This window comes from Hypanus sabinus, chromosome 4, assembly GCF_030144855.1.
Source record: "Hypanus sabinus isolate sHypSab1 chromosome 4, sHypSab1.hap1, whole genome shotgun sequence".
Classification (NCBI taxonomy): Eukaryota; Metazoa; Chordata; class Chondrichthyes; order Myliobatiformes; family Dasyatidae; genus Hypanus; species Hypanus sabinus.
Window position 1 is genome coordinate 109,419,430 of NC_082709.1, and position 18,615 is coordinate 109,438,044.

At 39.7% G+C, this 18,615-nt stretch overlaps 1 protein-coding gene across 5 annotated transcripts in view; it reads right to left on the bottom strand.

Moving 5' to 3' along the window:
• Positions 1–18,615, bottom strand: part of zc3h13 (zinc finger CCCH-type containing 13) — a 137,545-nt gene that overhangs the window by 45,398 nt on the left and 73,532 nt on the right. For all 5 annotated transcript variants that reach the window (XM_059967851.1, XM_059967849.1, XM_059967848.1 and 2 more), the window contains 5 exons: positions 16,694–16,885; positions 14,795–15,266; positions 11,277–11,374; positions 8,980–9,981; positions 4,869–5,330 (listed from right to left, as the gene is read on the bottom strand). In XM_059967851.1, coding sequence (XP_059823834.1) covers positions 4,869–5,330; positions 8,980–9,981; positions 11,277–11,374; positions 14,795–15,266; positions 16,694–16,885 — 2,226 coding nt within the window. The remainder of the gene's footprint in view (positions 1–4,868; positions 5,331–8,979; positions 9,982–11,276; positions 11,375–14,794; positions 15,267–16,693; positions 16,886–18,615) is intronic.

The following is an 18,615-nucleotide window of genomic DNA, read 5'->3' on the forward strand; positions in this document are numbered from 1 at the left end:
GCATCGGTCTACTATTGTGACTTTGATGAAGATCAGACCACATTTTACAAGTAATTAATGCAGAAAACCAGGTAATTGCAAATGGTTCACAGATGACTTATGTAACCTTAGGTCTTTCAGCTTTAAGAGCACTTTCTCCCTTGTAATAGTAACTGCACTCACTTCTTTTCCTTCACACGCTTCAACATTTGGCACACTGCCAGTGTCTTCTACAGTGAAGACTGATGCAAAATACTAAGTTAATTCATCTGCCATTTCCTCATCCCGTTATTTCTCCAGCTTCATTTTCTAGCAGTCCTACATCCACTCTCATCTTTCTTTTAATTTTTACATACTTGAAAAAGCTTTTACTATCTACTTTGATATTGTTTGCTTTCATATTTCATCTTTGCCCTTCTAATGATTCTTTTAGTTGCTCTCTGTAGGTTTTTAAAAGCTTCCCAATCCTTCATTTTCCTGCTATTTTTTTGCTTTGCAGTATGCCCTCTCTTTTCTTTTTACATTAGCTTTGACTTCCCTTATCAGCCACGGTTGTACTATTTTGCCATTTGAGTATTTCTTTGTTTTTGGAATACTTCTATACTGCATCTTCCTCATTTTTCCCAGAAACTCACGCCAGTGCTGCTCTGCTGACATTCCTGCCAGCAGCTTCTTTCAATGTATTTTGGCCAACTCCTCTCTCAAGCCACTGTAATTTCCTTTACTCTACTGAAATACTGCTATATCAGACTTTACTTTCTCCCTTCAAATTTTAGGTTGAACTTAATCATATTGTGATCACTGGCTCCTAAGGGCTCTTTTACCTTAAGCTCCCTAACCGCCCTCAGTTCATAACATAACACCCAATCCAGTATAGCTGATGCCCTAGTAGGCTCAACAACAAACTGCTCTAAAAAGTCATCCAGTAGGCAATCACCAAACTCACTCTCGTGATTTATTACCAACCTGATTTTCCCAATCAACCTGGATGTTAAAATCTCCCATTCCAGCAAAGCCTTTGACAAAGTTCCCACATGGAAGGTTAGTTAAGAAGGTTCAGTCGTTAGGTATTGATGCTGGAGTAATAAAATGGATTCAACAGTGGCTAGATGGGAGATGCCAGAGAGTAGTGGTGGATAATTGTTTATCGGGATGGAGGCCGGTGACTAGCGGGGTGCCTCAGGGATCTGTTTTGGGCCCAATGTTGTTTGTAATATACATAAATGATCTGGATGATGGGGTGGTAAATTGGATTAGTAAGTATGCCGATGATACTAAGGTAGGAGGTCATATTGATCACAATATGATTGTGGATAATGAGGTGGGTTTTCAAAGCTTGTAGGGAGATTTATGCTGGTTAGAAGAATGGGCTGAACGTTGGCAGATGGAGTTTAATGCTGAGAAGTGTGAGGTTCTACATTTTGGCAGGAATAATCCAAATAGAACATACAGGGTAAATGGTAGGGCATTGAGGAATGCAGAGGAACAGAGAGATCTGGGAATAACAGTGCATAGTTCCCTGAAGGTGGAGTCTCATGTAGATAGGGTGGTGAAGAAGGCTTTTGGAACACTGGCCTTTATAAATCAAAGCATTGAGTACAGAAGTTGAAATGTAATGTTAAAATTGTACAAGGCATTGGTAAGGCCAAACTTAGAATATTGTGAGCAGTTCTGGTCACCGAATTATAGGAAAGATATCAATAAATTAGAGAGAGTGCAGAGACAATTTACTAGGATGTTACCTGGGTTTCAGCACTTAAGTTACAGAGAAAGGTTGAACAAGTTAGATCTCTATTCATTGGAGTGTAGAAGGTTGAGGGGGGATTTGATCGAGGTATTTAAAATTTTGAGAGGGATAGATAGAGTTGACGTGAATAGGCTGTTTCCATTGAGAGTAGGGGAGAATCAAACGAGAGGGCATGATTTGAGAGTTAGGGGGCAGAAGCTTAAGGGAAATTCGAGGGGGTATTTCTTTACTCAGAGAGTGATAGCTGTGTGGAATGAGCTTCCTGTAGAAGTAGTAGAGGCCAGTTCAGTTGTGTCATTTAAGGTAAAATTGGATAGGTATATGGACAGGAAAGGAGTGGAGGGTTATGGGCTGAGTGTGGGTAGGTGGGACTAGGTGAGATTAAGAGTTTGGCATGGACTAGGAGGGCCGAGATGGCCTGTTTCCCTGCTGTGATTGTTATATAGTTATATGACTATCATAACATTGCCCTTTTGACATGCCCTTTCTATTTCCTGTTGTAATCTGTGGTCCACCTCCCAGCCACTGTTGGGAGGCCTGTATGTAATTGCTACCTGGGTCCTTTTACCCTTGCAGTTTCTTAACTCAACCCACAAGGATTTAACATCTTTCTATTGATTTGATGCTATTCTTTACCATTAGAACCACACCTGCTCCTCTGCCTACCTTCCTATCCCTCCAATATAACGTGTAACTTTGGACATTCAGCTCCCAACTACAACCATCCTTTCAGCCATGATTTAGTGATGGCCATAACATCACACCTGACAATCTGTAATATTGCAACAAGATCATCCACCTTATTTCTTATATTATGTGCATTGAGATATAACACTGAGTACTGCAGTATGCTACCCTTTTTGATTCTGCATCTCTAATGCACTGATACTCACCTTGCTGGCTGCAATTTTGTCCCATCATCTGCCTGCCCTTCCTGATGGCCTAACTGCACGCTATCCATGCTTTTTTTTTTAACCATCCGTCCTATCCTGAGTCCCTTCATTCTGGTTCCTGCCCTCCCCCCTAAATTAGCTTAAACCCTCCCCAACAGCTCTAACAAACCTGCTCATGAGAATATTGGCTCCTCGGGTTCAGGAGCAACCCCTCCCATTTGTACAGGCCATACCTCCACCAGAAGAGTTCCCAATGATCCAAGAAGCCAAAGCCCTGCTCCCTGCACCAGCTTCTCAGCCATGCATTTATCTGCCAAGTTGCACAGGTAGCAATCCAGAAATTACTATTCTGGAGGCCCTGCTCCTCAGCTTTCTGCCTAGCTCTCTAAATTCTCTCCAGGACCTCATTTCATTTCTTTCTTATGTCATTGGTACCAATATGTACCAAGACATCTGGCTGCTCTCCCTCCCCTTCTAAAATGCTGTGGATGTGATCTGAGATGTCCCTAACCCTGGCAGCTGGTAGGCAACTTACCATTCTAGTATCCCATTCATATCCACAGAATCTCCTGTCTGTTCCTCTGACTATTGAGTTCCCTAATCACTAACACTCCCCTCTTCACCTTCTGCACCATGGATCCATGCTCAGTGCCAGTAACCTGGTCTCCGTGGCATTCCCCTGGGAGATCACCTCCCCCCACAGCAATATCCCAAACTGTATTCTTATTAATGAGAGGAATGGTCACAGAGGTGCTCTGCGCTAACTGCCTATTCACTTTTCCATTTTTCCTGACAGTGACCCAGCTACTCGGGGTGACTACTTCCCTGTGACTCTGATCGATTACCTCCTCACTCTCCTATACAAGCTGAAGGTCATCCAGCTGCTGCTCTAGATCCCTAACACCGTCTGGATGCAGCACACAGATGAGGTTCCCTGGGAGACTCTGGGTCTCCCACATCCAACTCCAACTCCAACATCTGGCATGAAGAATACACAACAGCAAAAGAGAGAGAGAAAAAAAAGGAAATCTTAACAGAAGTTTACCCAGAGCCAAAGCCTCTTCCGAGCTGAAGCCTCCTTTAGCTGAAGCCTGGTACTCCTACTCTCACCGCGAGCCTACTCCCAACAATGGCCGCTCCGCTCGTCCCTTCTGTACTTTAATTTGCTGTGATCTGCTCTCGCCGCTGATTGGGCGAGAATGCCTGAATGTCTGAATGCCCATGAAGCTCTCCTTTTAAACAAGTGTCAACAACCTTCGTGAAACCTCATTGCTATGTTGTAAGACGCTAGTCAGGCTGCACTTGGAGTACTATCAACAGTTCTGGGCCTCATTATCTTAGAACGGATATGTTGTCATTGGAGAGAGTTCAGAGGAGGTTCATGAGGATTATTCTAGGAATGAAGGGGTTAACATATGAGGAGAATTTGGTAGCTTTGGCCTGTACTCACCGGAATTTAGAAGGTTCTCATTGAAACCTACTGAATGTTGAAAGGACTCGATTGGATGGATATGGAGAGGATGTTTCCTATGGTGGGGCTAACTGGAACTAGAGGACACAGCCTCAAAACTGAGGGGCAGGAATTTTTTTAGCCAGAGAGTAGTATATCTGTGGAATATTCTGCCACAGACTGTAGTGGAGGCCAAGTGTGTGTGTGCATTTAAAGCAGAAGTTGATTATTTCCTGATCGGTCAGGGCATCACAGGATATGGTGAGAAGGCAGGTGTCTCGGGTTGAGTGGGATCTGGGATCAGCCGTGATGGAATGGTGGAGCAGACTTGATGGGCTGAACAGCCTCATTTTGCTCCTATGTCTTATGGTTTCTTACTTTGCAATACTAGAGTGAAAAATAATCAGGACCCACAAAAGTATCAGCCTGTGACTCCATTATAGTCACCCTGCATCACTGCCCTGGTGACTATAATGCTTTTGAACCTTTCCCTTTCTTTCAATTTTAAAATTAACTGCTTCTTTAACCCATTTACATAAAAGAATAATTCCCACCCATTTCTGGTCAATTGCCTTAAATCTGTGTCCTCTGATTAACTAAACTTCTGCCAGAGAAAATGGTTTAGCTTACATTCTCAGAACCTTTGAGTGCATATCTAGGCACGAGCAAGTGCATGGAACAATAATGGAATATTGCACCCAATAATGTCTTTCATGCAGGCACCTCAAACTAATGAGGCCTTGGATTGATTTTAAAACATTTTATATTCTGTGATTAATCTTTACATTTTAAACAGTACCTTCAATGCTATCAATAGGTTCATCAGCATGAAGCTCTTCATTCTCTGATTCCTTCACTGGCTCCTTTACATCTCTTTCACACGTGACTGCAGCTGTAGTTTCAGTTTGGTCGAGTTGCTTCTCAGTTTCCCTTCCCAGTCTTAGTTCCACTCGGGTTTGTTCCAGCATGGAAGCAGGTTCCTGAGTTCGTTCTTTATCTTTATCAAACATTTCTGCTGACGGCTTTTCTTTCTCCTTCGTGACCTCTCTTCGTCGGTCTCTATTTCTGTGCCTGCTTTTAGCCCAGTCCCGATGTTCTCCATCCCGCTCCCATTCTCTTCTCTCCCGTCTTTCTCGATCACGGTCCCGTTCACTATCCTGAAGCTTTTCCCTGCTCTCAAAAGAACCAGTCCTGGAACGCTCTTGTCGATCTAAATCAGGGGAGCTTCTTCTAGAACTGTGACTCCTTGAATCTTGACGATCTATAAAATATAGCAAGATTACACTGTTCAGGAAAACAAAAATGACTACAAGTTTATTTTTCCATAAATGTATTCTATAACAAAGGTGTGATGCCTGCTACCATGAGCAGGGACATTATGATACCATCTCATGTCTTCCTATTTGATAGCCCCAGTTACTGATGCGGTATAAATCAATGCCAAATAAAATTACAGATTATAACAGAGAAAGTAGTTCCTTAAACATAAAAATTAATCAGAGTAAGTTTGACCAGAACAAGGCTTTCTAAATGTTTCTGTATGATCGTTCTCAGATTCAGTGGGTGGGATCTGTTATACCTTGTTCTGATAATTTGAAATATTTTGTAACTTCCAGATAACACACTGGGATCTCATTTAGTGTTCGGGATTTCTCCCAGTAGGTTAACTTGTCATTGTAAACTGGCCAGAGATTAGGCTAAGGTTAAACTGGGGGTTGCTGGGCAGTGTGCCTCGAAGGGCCAGAGGGACCTAGTCCACACGATCTCTACTACGTAGAAACAAGAATAAGGGCCCAGTATAATACTAATAGAGCTGTTGCATGAACCTCTGCCTTTTTTTGGTGGTCTCCTATTGGTGAAGTATCCATGGCTCAGTGTGTAGAGGGTGCTTGTGAAGACTAATGTAAGCTGGGCTGGGCAAGTAGTGCAGCAACTCAGAGCTAAGGGTTGAGCTCAGGATTGTACCCCGTCTGGTAGAGTGGCTGCAGATAATTGTTGTGGACAGGCAGCAGTGCTCAGATTATTGACAGACCACTTACATCTAATGGTCCCTCTCATTAGCACATGCTGAGAGACACCCATAGGGTCCAGGTGGCCTATCAACATGTGGAACAACTACTGCTAGTCTTCAGCAATGGCCTTCACTCAGCATGCCAGTCATGGCATAACTCTTATACCCTTCCCAATGGCACTGACATGTTTTCATACCTTTAAGTTATACTGTTATTATCACTTGAGAATTTCTTTATGCATTCTTTCAGGTTGCACTATTCTGCTACTTTTCACTCATTCTGGTGTGTTTAATATTACACTTGTATTTATTATTACCATACATACTGTTTACTATTGTGAGTTTCATACAAACAAGGACTTCCACTGCACCCTGGTGTAAGTGACAATAAAACTAATGTAATCTCAGGTCTCACGCTTAACACCCTTCCTCACAGATAGCACCTCTACAACAAATCATGGGTGATTCTCTGCTGCAAGAGACAGCAGAGGGCAGGTTCCCAATAGAATAGCTCACATTATGAGTGGACATTTTTAAGGTACTGGCAGGTATGTTCTTACAAGCCTTGGAACTAGAGGATCAAGAGCGCCAATGTATCAGTGCTCTGTGGAGAAGCACAATGTATCAGTGCTCTGTGGAGAAGCACAATGCATCAGTGCATTATCAGTTATCAGTGCATAAATAAACAATCAGCTTTCTATATTAACAGTGACAAAGGAAGTCTGATACTGGATTGCAAAGGCTTCCTTGAAAATAGTCCAGAAGCACTAATTAAGTAATCACTTACATGTCCTAACTATGTAACAAGCTGGATTGTTTAAACTGAAATTATGGTTCTATGTCAAACCTCAATGAACAGGTAATGCTGGTGGCCACTGGTACATATCTACTAATTAAAATCTGATGGTACCTCTCATAAACAGTATTCAACACCTTGGAAGCTTTTATATTTTATTGTTTTACAATGTTGAATCGCAGCCAATTTGTTTTTTTTTTACACTGATCAACAGAAAAGACTCTTGTGTGAGAGTGAAAACAAATTTCTACAAATTGGTCTAAATTTATTACAATAATTAAACACAAAATAATTAATTGCATAATTACTAACCCCCTTCAAGTCAGTATTTAGTAAATGCACCTTTGACAGCAATTACAGCATTGAGTCTGTGTGGATAGGTCTCTATCAGCTTTTCACATCTGGGCACTGCAATTTTTCCCCATTCTTCTTTACAAAACTGCTCAAACTCTGTCATTCTGCTTAAGGATCGTGAGTGAGCCCTTTTCAAGTCCGGCCACAAATTCTCAATTGGATTGAGGTCTGGATTCTGTCTTGGCTACCCCAGGACATTAACTTTGTTGTTTTCAAGCCCTTCATGTGTAGCCTTGGCTTTTTGAAGAGTTGCTTGGAGTGTGCTTTTGTCTTCATGATGTAGTTTTTGCCAGGATACTGACTCACCAGCAGTTGGACCTTCCAGATAGATATATTTTTACTACAATCAATTGAAACACCTTGACTGCACACAGATCTCCATTTAACTAATTATGTGACTTCTGAAACCAATTGGCTGCCCCAGTGATGATTTGGTGTGTCACATTACAGGGGGTGAACATTTATACAATCAATTATTTTATGTTTTACATTTGTAATTAATTTAGATCACTTTGTAGAGATCTGTTTTCACTTTGATATTAAAGAATCTTTTTTTCTGTAAAAGCCATATTAAATCCACCGTGATTCAATGTTGTAAAGCAATAAAACGTGAAAACTTCCAGGGGGATGGGGATGAATCTTTGTAGGCACTGTACGTAAATCCCTAAGCCATGGGTCTCTCTTTCATTCTCCTTCATCTCTGGACTTCTATTTGTTATGTGTTCAGATTGTAAGAATGAAATCTTCACTACAGAAAAGATTAAGCACAACATTTACAAATTTCTTAGTAGCTTGGCTGAGAAAATCTTAAACCCAATGACATATATCTATCTATACCAGCTTCCAGCTAGAATAAGACTGATTATTTTCAGCTGGGGTATTGAAGTCAAGTTTAACCTTCTTATAGAGTTTAGCTATCAGTACTAGATATGAAACCTGATCATCTTTCTGGTCTGTGTGGCTCATCAGCCTATAAGTTTAAATTCTATGCATCATATTCCATGTAGGAACGTAAAATATCCATTACAATGAAAAATCTAACAACCCAAAACATCTGGTTCCTCTTTTTTGGTGTAAATGTCAGATTGGATTTACATGAACCAGAAGGAAATTGGAATGCACCTTCAATGAAGCTTTACAAAATATATTGGCAAAATATCAAGAACAACTGAAATGCAAGGAAGGGAAATTTTGCTGTATAACAGTATTATTGATAGCTTGAAAAAAATACTAACATCACTATCACAATAATATAATCACTTCTAATATCTTCATGCATTATTAATCATACAGGTTTACTTTGGATCCTGGCAATAATGACAAACTATCTCTGTGTTTGTATAGGTTTCTTCTTTCAATAGATTCAGTAGTTATAAGATCAGGGGAAGTCATTTAAAATTGAAATGCATTGGAACGTATCTCAATAAAACTCAGGAATTTTTGAGCCTTGAAGGGCTGAGTAAGTTAGATCATTGGGGATATTTAAAGAGGAAGAAGATAATTTTTAAAAGGTCAGGAAATTAAGGAGTGTGGTGAACTGGCACAGATTGAGGAATTAAGGCTTGAGGCAAATCAATCATGATCATATTAAACAGTTTCAGAAATTAAGTAGCCAACTCCTACTCCTATATTCTTACGTAATTTCCCACCACTCTTTGTTGTGATACTGGGCATAAAACGATAATGTTTTAGTTGGTATGTTTTTCTGTTTACACTTAGCACATCAAGTCAAAGTGATAATCGTACAACCTGAGGAAGTGCTGCGGCTAGGCTCTCCACGCTTGAGTTGATCTATTCGGGATTTACGTTCACAAGACTCAATATTTCTGTACTTCTGCCCATCTCTTGAAGTTCCATGCTGTCGTCTCCTTCCACCACTCTGATCATCTCCGCTGCGATGAGTAGATTCATTTGAAGGTGATCGTAAACGGCTTGAAGTCTGACTGCGATTGCTACCAAGGCTGCTGCTCCGTTTGTGCTCATCAGTTTTACATGAGCGATTATCTGCCACGGTAGGGGCTTCTAACTTTTCAACTTCAGTTCTCTGACTTTTCCTTCGAGAATCTTCAAGGCTCTTGTCAGAAATTATACTTTCTTCACGTTCTGGCACATCTCCATCTGACCAGTCACTGAAAACTACATCTCCTCCTCCTTGTGTATTTCCTTCAGCACTTTTCTCAGATACTTCTTCAATAGATTCTTCCTTTACGGTTACAGGTGGAGTCCTGGGACCCTTCCACCTTTTAGCTTGCGGGACCACTTCCTCATCAGAAGCATCTGAATCTCCTTTAGAGCGTTTACGTTTTTTATCAACATTTTTCTTCTTTGAAGCTTTCCTGGGTGACAAAACTGCTTCCTCTACTAAGGGCTCTGAAATGTATTTTTTGGATCCACAATCATCATCTCTTTTGTTCTTCTTTTGAGACTTCCGCAGAGCTTTGTTTTTTTTCTTGCTATGTTCATGTAGTCCAACAAGTCCTTCTCTATCATCACCAGTATGGTGTGCAGTGCTATCAGATTCCCTGCTTCGTGAACTCTCGACGCTCCCCGCTATATGCTCTCTTTGTTTGTCCCCTGAAGCTATTCTTTCTCTCATGGTATGGTCATCGCGCCTCCTTGTACTTTCCTTTTTGTCCAACTTCCTGTCATCATCTTTCCAGCTACTTGTTCGATCTTCAATAACACGCGGCGGACTGAGTGTCCGACAATCTTGTGGACGTACGACCTGACTTAACAAGCGGTGCTTTTCACCTGAAAGAAATATACATCTCAGTCAGAAGCAGACAGGATGTTAAAAAAATCTACAGTGATACAACCAATTCCCACTGGACTTCATACTGTTCCTATAGAATCTTGGACCAGCATTTGTTCAACTTAGTTATTTTTGCTGTACAAATTTGAAAGAACACAACGGCAATAGAACCAATAGAAAGAGATAAGTACTTTACTAAATTACATATTTTATATAATTTTAGTGCTTTGAATGGGGTTGCAGCACTCTAAAGCCCTGGTAGATGGCTTACAATAACCTTTAGAAAAAATTAACAATACTATTCCAATCAGACACTGACAGCTAAGAGGAACATTCGTACAGATTTATCCAGAGGATATCACAAACACAGTTTAATTCACTCAATTTCCTAGCCAACATATCCAATGACTATTACTTAGTTCCAGAATCACTATTTATTTACTCTGCTTCATCATTAATAAAGCCAATAGCAAATTCTGGAGAAACATCTTTATTGGGGAACAGTTAGAAAACAAATGTAGTTGAAGCAAATAGCACAGAATTCCTGAAGGAGATGTTAGCTGACAGGGAAAAAAGAGAAGAAAATTCAGGAAGAGTAAAGCACAGCAGATAGGGAAGAGAATCATATGAAGCATAGTCTTAGACTATAGAAAGAAGTTTAGGAGCAATACAGTAGCACAACTCCAGTGACCAAGGTTCGAAACTGACCTCAAGAGCTGCCTGCATGGAGTTTGTACATTCTCCATATACCTGTGTGTTTTTCCCTTCACATCTCAAAGATATGTAGATTGGTAGGTTAATTGGCCAACCTACATTGCCCCAACATGTAGACATTCTGTACAATCTGGCAGGATTTAATGGGAAAATGGGAAGAATACAACTGGATGTCCATGTGCTTAATGGTCAGTGTGGACCTATTGGGCCAAAGTGCCCATTTCCATGATGTATGACTCCATTTGCAATTTTTTCAAGCCTTTACCTGTCTCAAAGGCTTGTTTATTTTGAAGGAATAAAATCAATACTAAGTTTCAAATTTCACTTAATTTGAAACTCCAGCACATTCTGATCACGTATGTAATTTGCAGTGATTTATCATAGATAATAAATGCTTCAGGAAGAGCAACTTTCTGTTCTCTTGTGATTCATCACAAAACATTCTAAAACATATCAAGTACTGAAAGGTAGTACTGATAAAGATCTTTTGGAGACTATAATTTGTGGAATAAGAAAGCCAATTAGGCAACTAACACTTGTTAAAACTCCTTTTATTAAAAGGATATTCGCTATGACCTACTTTTCTCTTCACTACTGTTGTAGGTATCACTATCAGGAGATTCATCACGAGCTCGCTTTGCCAATGGGCTCAGGCTGCATTCTGTCCAAGGCCGTTTTCTAGCAAATAGAAAATCAGAAACATTCACCCTGTGGGTATACAGTAATATGTAAAATCCAATTGCTTAAGCAGAATGAAAACACTGAAGCACTTAGTAGCCTAAATGTAAATTAGTTAAGATTGACCAAATCGATCCAAACTTTGTCAATCTCTCATCCATTTTAGCTAAGTGGACTATTTTTGCTTTGGTTGCACAATGTTAAAATACTTAGTTTAAAAACAGATCCATTATTTGAGTTGCACTTTTGTTAAATTACACTTGAATAAATGTACACATTGAGCATCAATGAATTATCCATTTATATTATTCAAACTGTATTCAAAACTCATCTTGAACAACCTTTCTTGCAAATAAAAAATTTGTTGTCATAAATCACTGTAGTTCATGATAAATTTAAAGACAATTCTCAATTCTCTCATCAGATTTCATTATCCAACCCATGAATATAATTGTACTTTTACACAATAAATTTTAAAGGTAACGATTCTGGTTTATTTATACAAGTTATATGTTTGAAACAGCTTTTACCAAATCGTAAGCATATGCTTACGCCTTCATTATGTCTGCACAAAGATCTATTTTAATCTTGCTATGATGTATCAACAGTGGTCAATAAAAATTATTTATGACAGGGCAAAACCAGTTTCTCCAAGAATGAGAACAAATTGGAGAAGAGCTCAGATTGGCCTTTTTGGCTAGGTAACATTTTGAGTAAACAAAATATCTTTAAAAAGGATGCTGAGCCTCAGGCACATACTGTATATGCACCCTAACAATTTAATAGGCTGGAAAAAATCACATGCTCTTTGAATATTTGTTATCTACACCATAAAGAAAATATGCTGTCTAATATTCTAATTGTATCATTGATATATGGATGTGACATTGTTTAATATAAATTAATAGAGAAAAAATCTATAGAAATTAAAAGCAACTTAACCTCTTGGCCTCCATTGAGCTACCAAGTAAAAAAAAACAGGACAACAGGAGAGGATTCTTAGGGCCATTACTTATGTACTTGGAGAATTAGGAATAATCACCTTGGCTTTGTGATTGGCAGATTATGCCTCAGAAGCCTAATTAAGTTTCTCGAGGAGGTGACAAAACAAATTTATGAAGGCAGAGCAGTGGATGTGGTGTATGTGGATTTCAGTAAGGTGCTTGACAAGGGTCCCCATGGTAGGTCACCCAGAAAGTCATCAGATCCATGGAAACTTGGCTGTCTGGCTGTGCAGCTTGCCAGTAGATTGAGTGTATTCTACCTGGAGGTCAATGACTAGCAGTGCTAGGACCTCTGTTCTTTGTGATTTTTATAAACAACTAGGAATTGGGGTTTGGGTTCATAAGTTTGCAGATGACACAAAGGTTAGAGGTATTGTGGATGGCGTAGAAGGTTATCATAGATCATTACTGTTATAGACAGGAGGCAGATCCCTTGGGTGGAGAAGTTGGATATGGAGTTCAACCCAGAAAAGTGTGAAGTGATACACTTTGGAAGATGGAAAATGAAGGGAGAGCACAAGGTTAATAGCAATGTTCTTAGCAGTGTGGAGGAACAGAGGGATCTTGGGATCCAAGTCCACAAATCCTTCAAAGCTGCTGCACAAGTTGATAAAGAGGTTAAGGCAGTGTCAGATCTACGGACCTTCATTAGTAGGGGGACTGACCTAAAGAGCCTCAAGGTAATTTTGCAGCTCTATAAAACTCTGGTTAAACCGCACAGAGTATTGTGTTGCCTTATTAAAAAAAATGATGTGAAAGCTTTAGAGAGGATGCAGAGGAGATTTACCAGAATGTTGCCTGGACTTGAGAACATGTCTTATGACGAAAGGTTGCACGAGCTAGGGCTTTTCTTTTTGCAGTAATGGGGGATTGAGGTGCCTAAAATTAAGAAAGACATACAGATAGAGTGGACAGCCGGCACCTCTTTTCACAGGGCAGCAGTGACCAATACCAGAAGTCTTCTGCATAAGGCGAGTGGAGGAAGGTTCAAGGGAGATGCCAGAGATAACTGCATTTTTAACAGAACACACTGCCAGTTGTGATAAAGGCTGATACAATAGAAACATTTAAAAGACTTTCAGATAGGCACATGGATGCAAACAGTTACAGACTACGTAGGAGGGAAAGGTTAAAATGATTGAGTAGTATGTTTATATAGATTCAGATTCCATTTCATTTATCACATGAACATCAAGCCACACAGTGAAATGTTTTGTTTGCATTAACAATCCACATACCCTAAGGGTGAGTTGGAGGCCGTACACAAGTATCACCACATATTTCAGTGCCAGCACAGCGTGCCCGCAATGTTCAGAACAACTCAAGCAACATCAACAACAGAATGATAGCCACAAAACAACAGTAAAATAAGCCCCTTTCCTCCCTCCCATTCACAACACAGACAGGCTGCCTCCAAGCTGCCAGCTTCCAGTGGACACGCAGGTATCAGACCTCCGATTTCCCCCATAGACTTGCAGATTCACAGATCCAGGGCTTCAGCCATCAAGCCTCAACATCTGGACTTGCTGACTTCAGGCTTTAATCTCTAGTATCAACTCCTGGGCTTGCTGATGACAGGACCTGAACTCCAGACCTCAAAAACTGGAATCGGCAATTCACCATTATACGGGATCACCAGTCTTGTGCCACCGGCCTGCACCAATGGACAACCAATCCTAGAACCCGCTAACATGGGGTCCACCAGCCCTTATCCTTTTTGGTCTTCGTCCACAGCTCTTGGGTGCCCTTTGGCACACATTCATGTCACTGGACTTCAAACGTGAAGCATGGAGTGGAGGCCTGGACTCCGGCCTGTCCTCTAACTCCCCAATATCACTGTCTCTAAAACATATCCTAACTCCCCCTCTCTGTCCCCAAAACCATCCCTATGAACTTAAAAGCAACTAAACCTGATACTCGACCTTCATGGAGATCATCCTGGGCCAAAGGATCAACACTTATTGCAGTATTGCATAACCAGAGGTATGATAACTTCTGGATTTATTTTTGTCTTATTAATAAACATTGATGCTGTTAATTAATTAGTAGTAAATAGGGTGGAAGAGAAATTTCTTCACTTCGAAGATGGGAAATTTTTGAAATATTCTATCGTGGAGGATCATGAACTGAGTTGACTCATATCAGATATTAACTGATTTGTGGGCATTAATGGAATTAAGTGATATGTGGAAAGTGGAGCTGTGTTAGAAAATCAGCCATGATTTTACAGAACGACAGAGTAAGCTTTAAGTGCCAGATGGCCTATTCCTAATTCTTATGTTCAGAAAATTGACCATTATATCATTTCCAGATTATCATTCCCTCTTAATTTGTTTTTAAACAGGTTTGAGAATGACAAGAATATTCAGTTACAGCTTACAAATTAAATTTGAAAAATACTTTGATATCAACGTACCTTGTTTTCCTTTGACTGTGACTTGCCCTCAAATCCCGCTCTTCTCGTTGATCGTCCTTTTTATCTTTGCGTTCATCTCTCAATTTCTCCTTCTCATCCCAGTCTTTTTGCTTCTCTCTCTCTCTGTCCCTCTCTCTAACCCTCTCCCTTTCCTTTTCCCTTTCCCGTTCTCTCTCCCTCTCTCTCTCCCTCTCCCTTTCTCGTTCTCTCTCCTTGCCCCTCTCTCGCTCTCGTTCCTTTTCCCTATCCCGTTCACGGATTCTTTCACGCTCCCTCTCTCGATCCAATTCTCTTTCCCTTTCTCGCTCTCTATCTCTATCACGATCTTTGTCACGATCTCTTTCACGGTCTCTTTCCCTGAGTCTATCATCACGCCTGTCCTCGCGATCTGATCGCCGCTCTTCTTTTCTTTCTTCATGGTCATGATCATCTGTCCTCCCTGGGTGCCGTGTAGCAGTACCAGCTGTGTGATCTTTAAAATAAAAATATAGAATGATGTAGAGCTATCATGCTTAAACTTAACTTCTGAAAAGTCTATCACATTAGTTGTACTCTTTCCATCATAGCCTGAAAATTCAATGGTATGCAAATAGACACATTTCATTTTAAAACTACTGCTGTAAAATTTTACATATACTATTACTTAACTTAAACACAAGTCATCTTATGGAATATGCACAATATTTGATTGTTTTCTTGGTAAGGGAAAACTCATTATCTTCGGGACAGAATCTTCGTAGACCATGGTTTCTCTTTGGGAACTTTGCAGTTGCTGGCATATTGGGTGGTGGGAAAGCTGATGTTTTACGCTAGAATAAGTGCACGGGGGGTGGGTTTGATGCTGCTTGTGAGTGGGAGGGAGACAGCGGGCTTTGAGGTTCCTACATTATTTCTGTCATTCATTCTTTGGGTGTTTCTTCTGTTTGAAAGATGTCTGCAGAGAGTAAGAATTTCAGGTTGTATATTGTATACATTCTTTGACATAAAATGGAACCATTGAACTTTTGAACTATTGAATTGAATGCTCAATTTTGAAGAGATGGAAATTTTTGTAGGCTAGAACCCATTTCCCTAACTCAAACATTCATTTTTGTATGTTACAGTTCAGATTATCACTTACAATATTGTTTGACTATGACCTTAGTAATTCTTCCCTGTGTCGTTCAGGCAGCTTATCATTTATATAAATGGGAGGGAGAGTTAGGAAGAGAGAGAAGAAAAAAATAATAAATCAATTTCAATACAGGTTTCACTCTCCTGCAATCAACAATTATTAGTGGCTGAATGTAGTAAACTGGTGGTAAACATTAATTGTCTGCACCAGCTACATTAGACTAAATGAATCACTAATGAGGTAAAGAGACAACTGATTTTCAACTTTAAATGCTTGGTGAAGTCAACTAAGAACATCCTCAAATTCTATATTAGTAATAACACTCTGATTCTACCACCACTTCCCTAAATGCATCTACCGTTTCTTATCTGTTGCTTCGTTTGAATGATATTCAGCACTAGGTAAGGTGGAAATACCTCTAATTAAATTCTGAAATGATGCTGCCATCAAAAACTGTTTACTTGGTCACCAATTTGTCTTTTGCTATCACTATCTCAGACTGCACCAGAATTTACACATCGCTAATATAAAAAACCCTCTAATGATCTACTTTACAAATTCTGAAGGAAGCCTCCAATACCTCCTATCTTTACCCTTATGAAATTTAATTACATCCAGAGTAGACAAAACATTCAAATTTTGTTTCAGCATTCAAGTGTCTTCCTTATTCAAATGATCAAACAATAAGTTTATACAAAAGAAAACATTTTTAGTTCTGAACCCAGATAACATGAAACCTGAATTGCTTTCAACAAAACACTGCTACCATTAATTGCTACCCATACCTCTTTCACGGTCTCTGTTTTCACGCCTTTCCCTCTCTGCATGGCCATGCCTGTCAAAGGATGCATCTCTGCTTTGGTCTCGATCATAGCGATCTCTTTCTGCATATCCACTTCTTGTATCCCAGTTTTCATGGTAATTACTGCTTGTGCTGTGTGTGTCAAATTGGCTACTTCGAGTTGTTCCATGGCTCCCTGGAGTGAACAGCATGTGTGTATTTTATGGTACAAAATGCGGACTACAAAAACACAGCAGATTCACTTAACAAAACCATAAAAGATCACTATAAGAGTACAACTATTTTATACAGAATCTTCATGAATGACAAGAAATATTTTTCAGAATACAATACTCTGAGGTAGTCAAAATATATTTTTGCTTCTTCAGATTCTTTCAGATCTGAAACATCTTTAAATCCGGAACTGAAGCTTCATCGATGATAATATATTTTAGTATGACAATCACATACACATTTCTTCTATCTAGGTATACACCTGTCATTGTAATTACCCGTTCCACTTTCACTCTGACCTGTCTGCAATCTCTGTTCCATCAAGGCACAACATAAACTTGAGGAACAGCACCTCCACCTGGGTCTCAATATCAATTTCAGCAATTTCAGATAACTTGCTTTCTGTGTGTATCTGAAATGATCTGTTGTACTTTAAGGTTATCCAATTTTCCCCCTCTCCTTTCAATCTTTAGCAAGTTCTGACCTGTATTTCACAGCTCTAACATGTCTCTTGATTAGTTTTTCTTTCCTCAGTTTTCCTCATAAATTCTTAAACTAGATAGCTCCTTAAATGTTGGAATCAGATTGGAAATCCTGACCTCACCATGTCATTGGATTCCCACCTACAGCTTAAAACTAACTTACTGCTCACTTTCCTGGTTGTGATGAAGGGTTTTTGACCAGAAACATTACTTCAACTTCTCTTTTTATAGATGCTGCATGACATACTGAATGTTTCCAACATTTTCGCTTTTCACTTCAGATTTCAAGCATCAGAATTGCTTTTAAATTTCAGCTCCCCTGTCAGCCGGTACTAGGAAAAAATGAAATTTGTTCTGTTGTAACAGCCCATACAGAAAGGACTACGTATTGTTTTGGTAGCTGGAGGGCAAATGTTAGCTTCTTATCAATGTACTAGCCCAGATTACTTGCCCAAAGTCCTGATGCAGGGTTTGAACCCCAGATTTCCTACACCAGTAAGTTAGTTTTTAGATTTTCTGTTGTAAATATATCTTTCAGAAAGCTGGCATCATCCACCTTCTTTTGCTATGTGTAGGCAATCTCATATAGAGCAACAATCAGGATGAGGACAAGCAATGCATTGTGTTCCACTTGTTTTGGATTTTGTGAATGTGTTGAATGCTTCAATGGAGTCCTTTTAAAATTCTTGCCTTGTTCATGGAATTACTCAAAATTACTGGATAAAGCAGCCACCAAGTTGCAGTTCTAATCCCAATTCCAAGCCTGGGTCATTCACTCTCCTGATAGTCAACCTTTGAAAATGTATGTCAAACTTTATACACATAAGTACATCTGTCCAAACTTACACAGATCCACTGTTAAATCCAATTCCTTAGTGGAGTATCAAGAGATATAAACAAGGGAAGGAAAGGCCTCTAGACTGGTGTGCTGTCAGCTCAGAAATATAACAAGAGGTACACTTCAGCAAGTCATTTATGGTCAGATACCTGATAGAAGAAATTCTCAAATGATACCATCACAGAAGTCTAGTATATAAAGGCTAAGCACATACTACATAAAGGAATGAGAGAGATTCAGGTCAAGCAGAACAAGTTAGCCAAGCAAGTTGGGACTCAAACATCAAAGCACAAATTATTAGGATGGTGAATTAACCCATAAATTATGCTTTGGAGAAATGGCAAAACAATGATTAAATAAAATGTTGTGTTC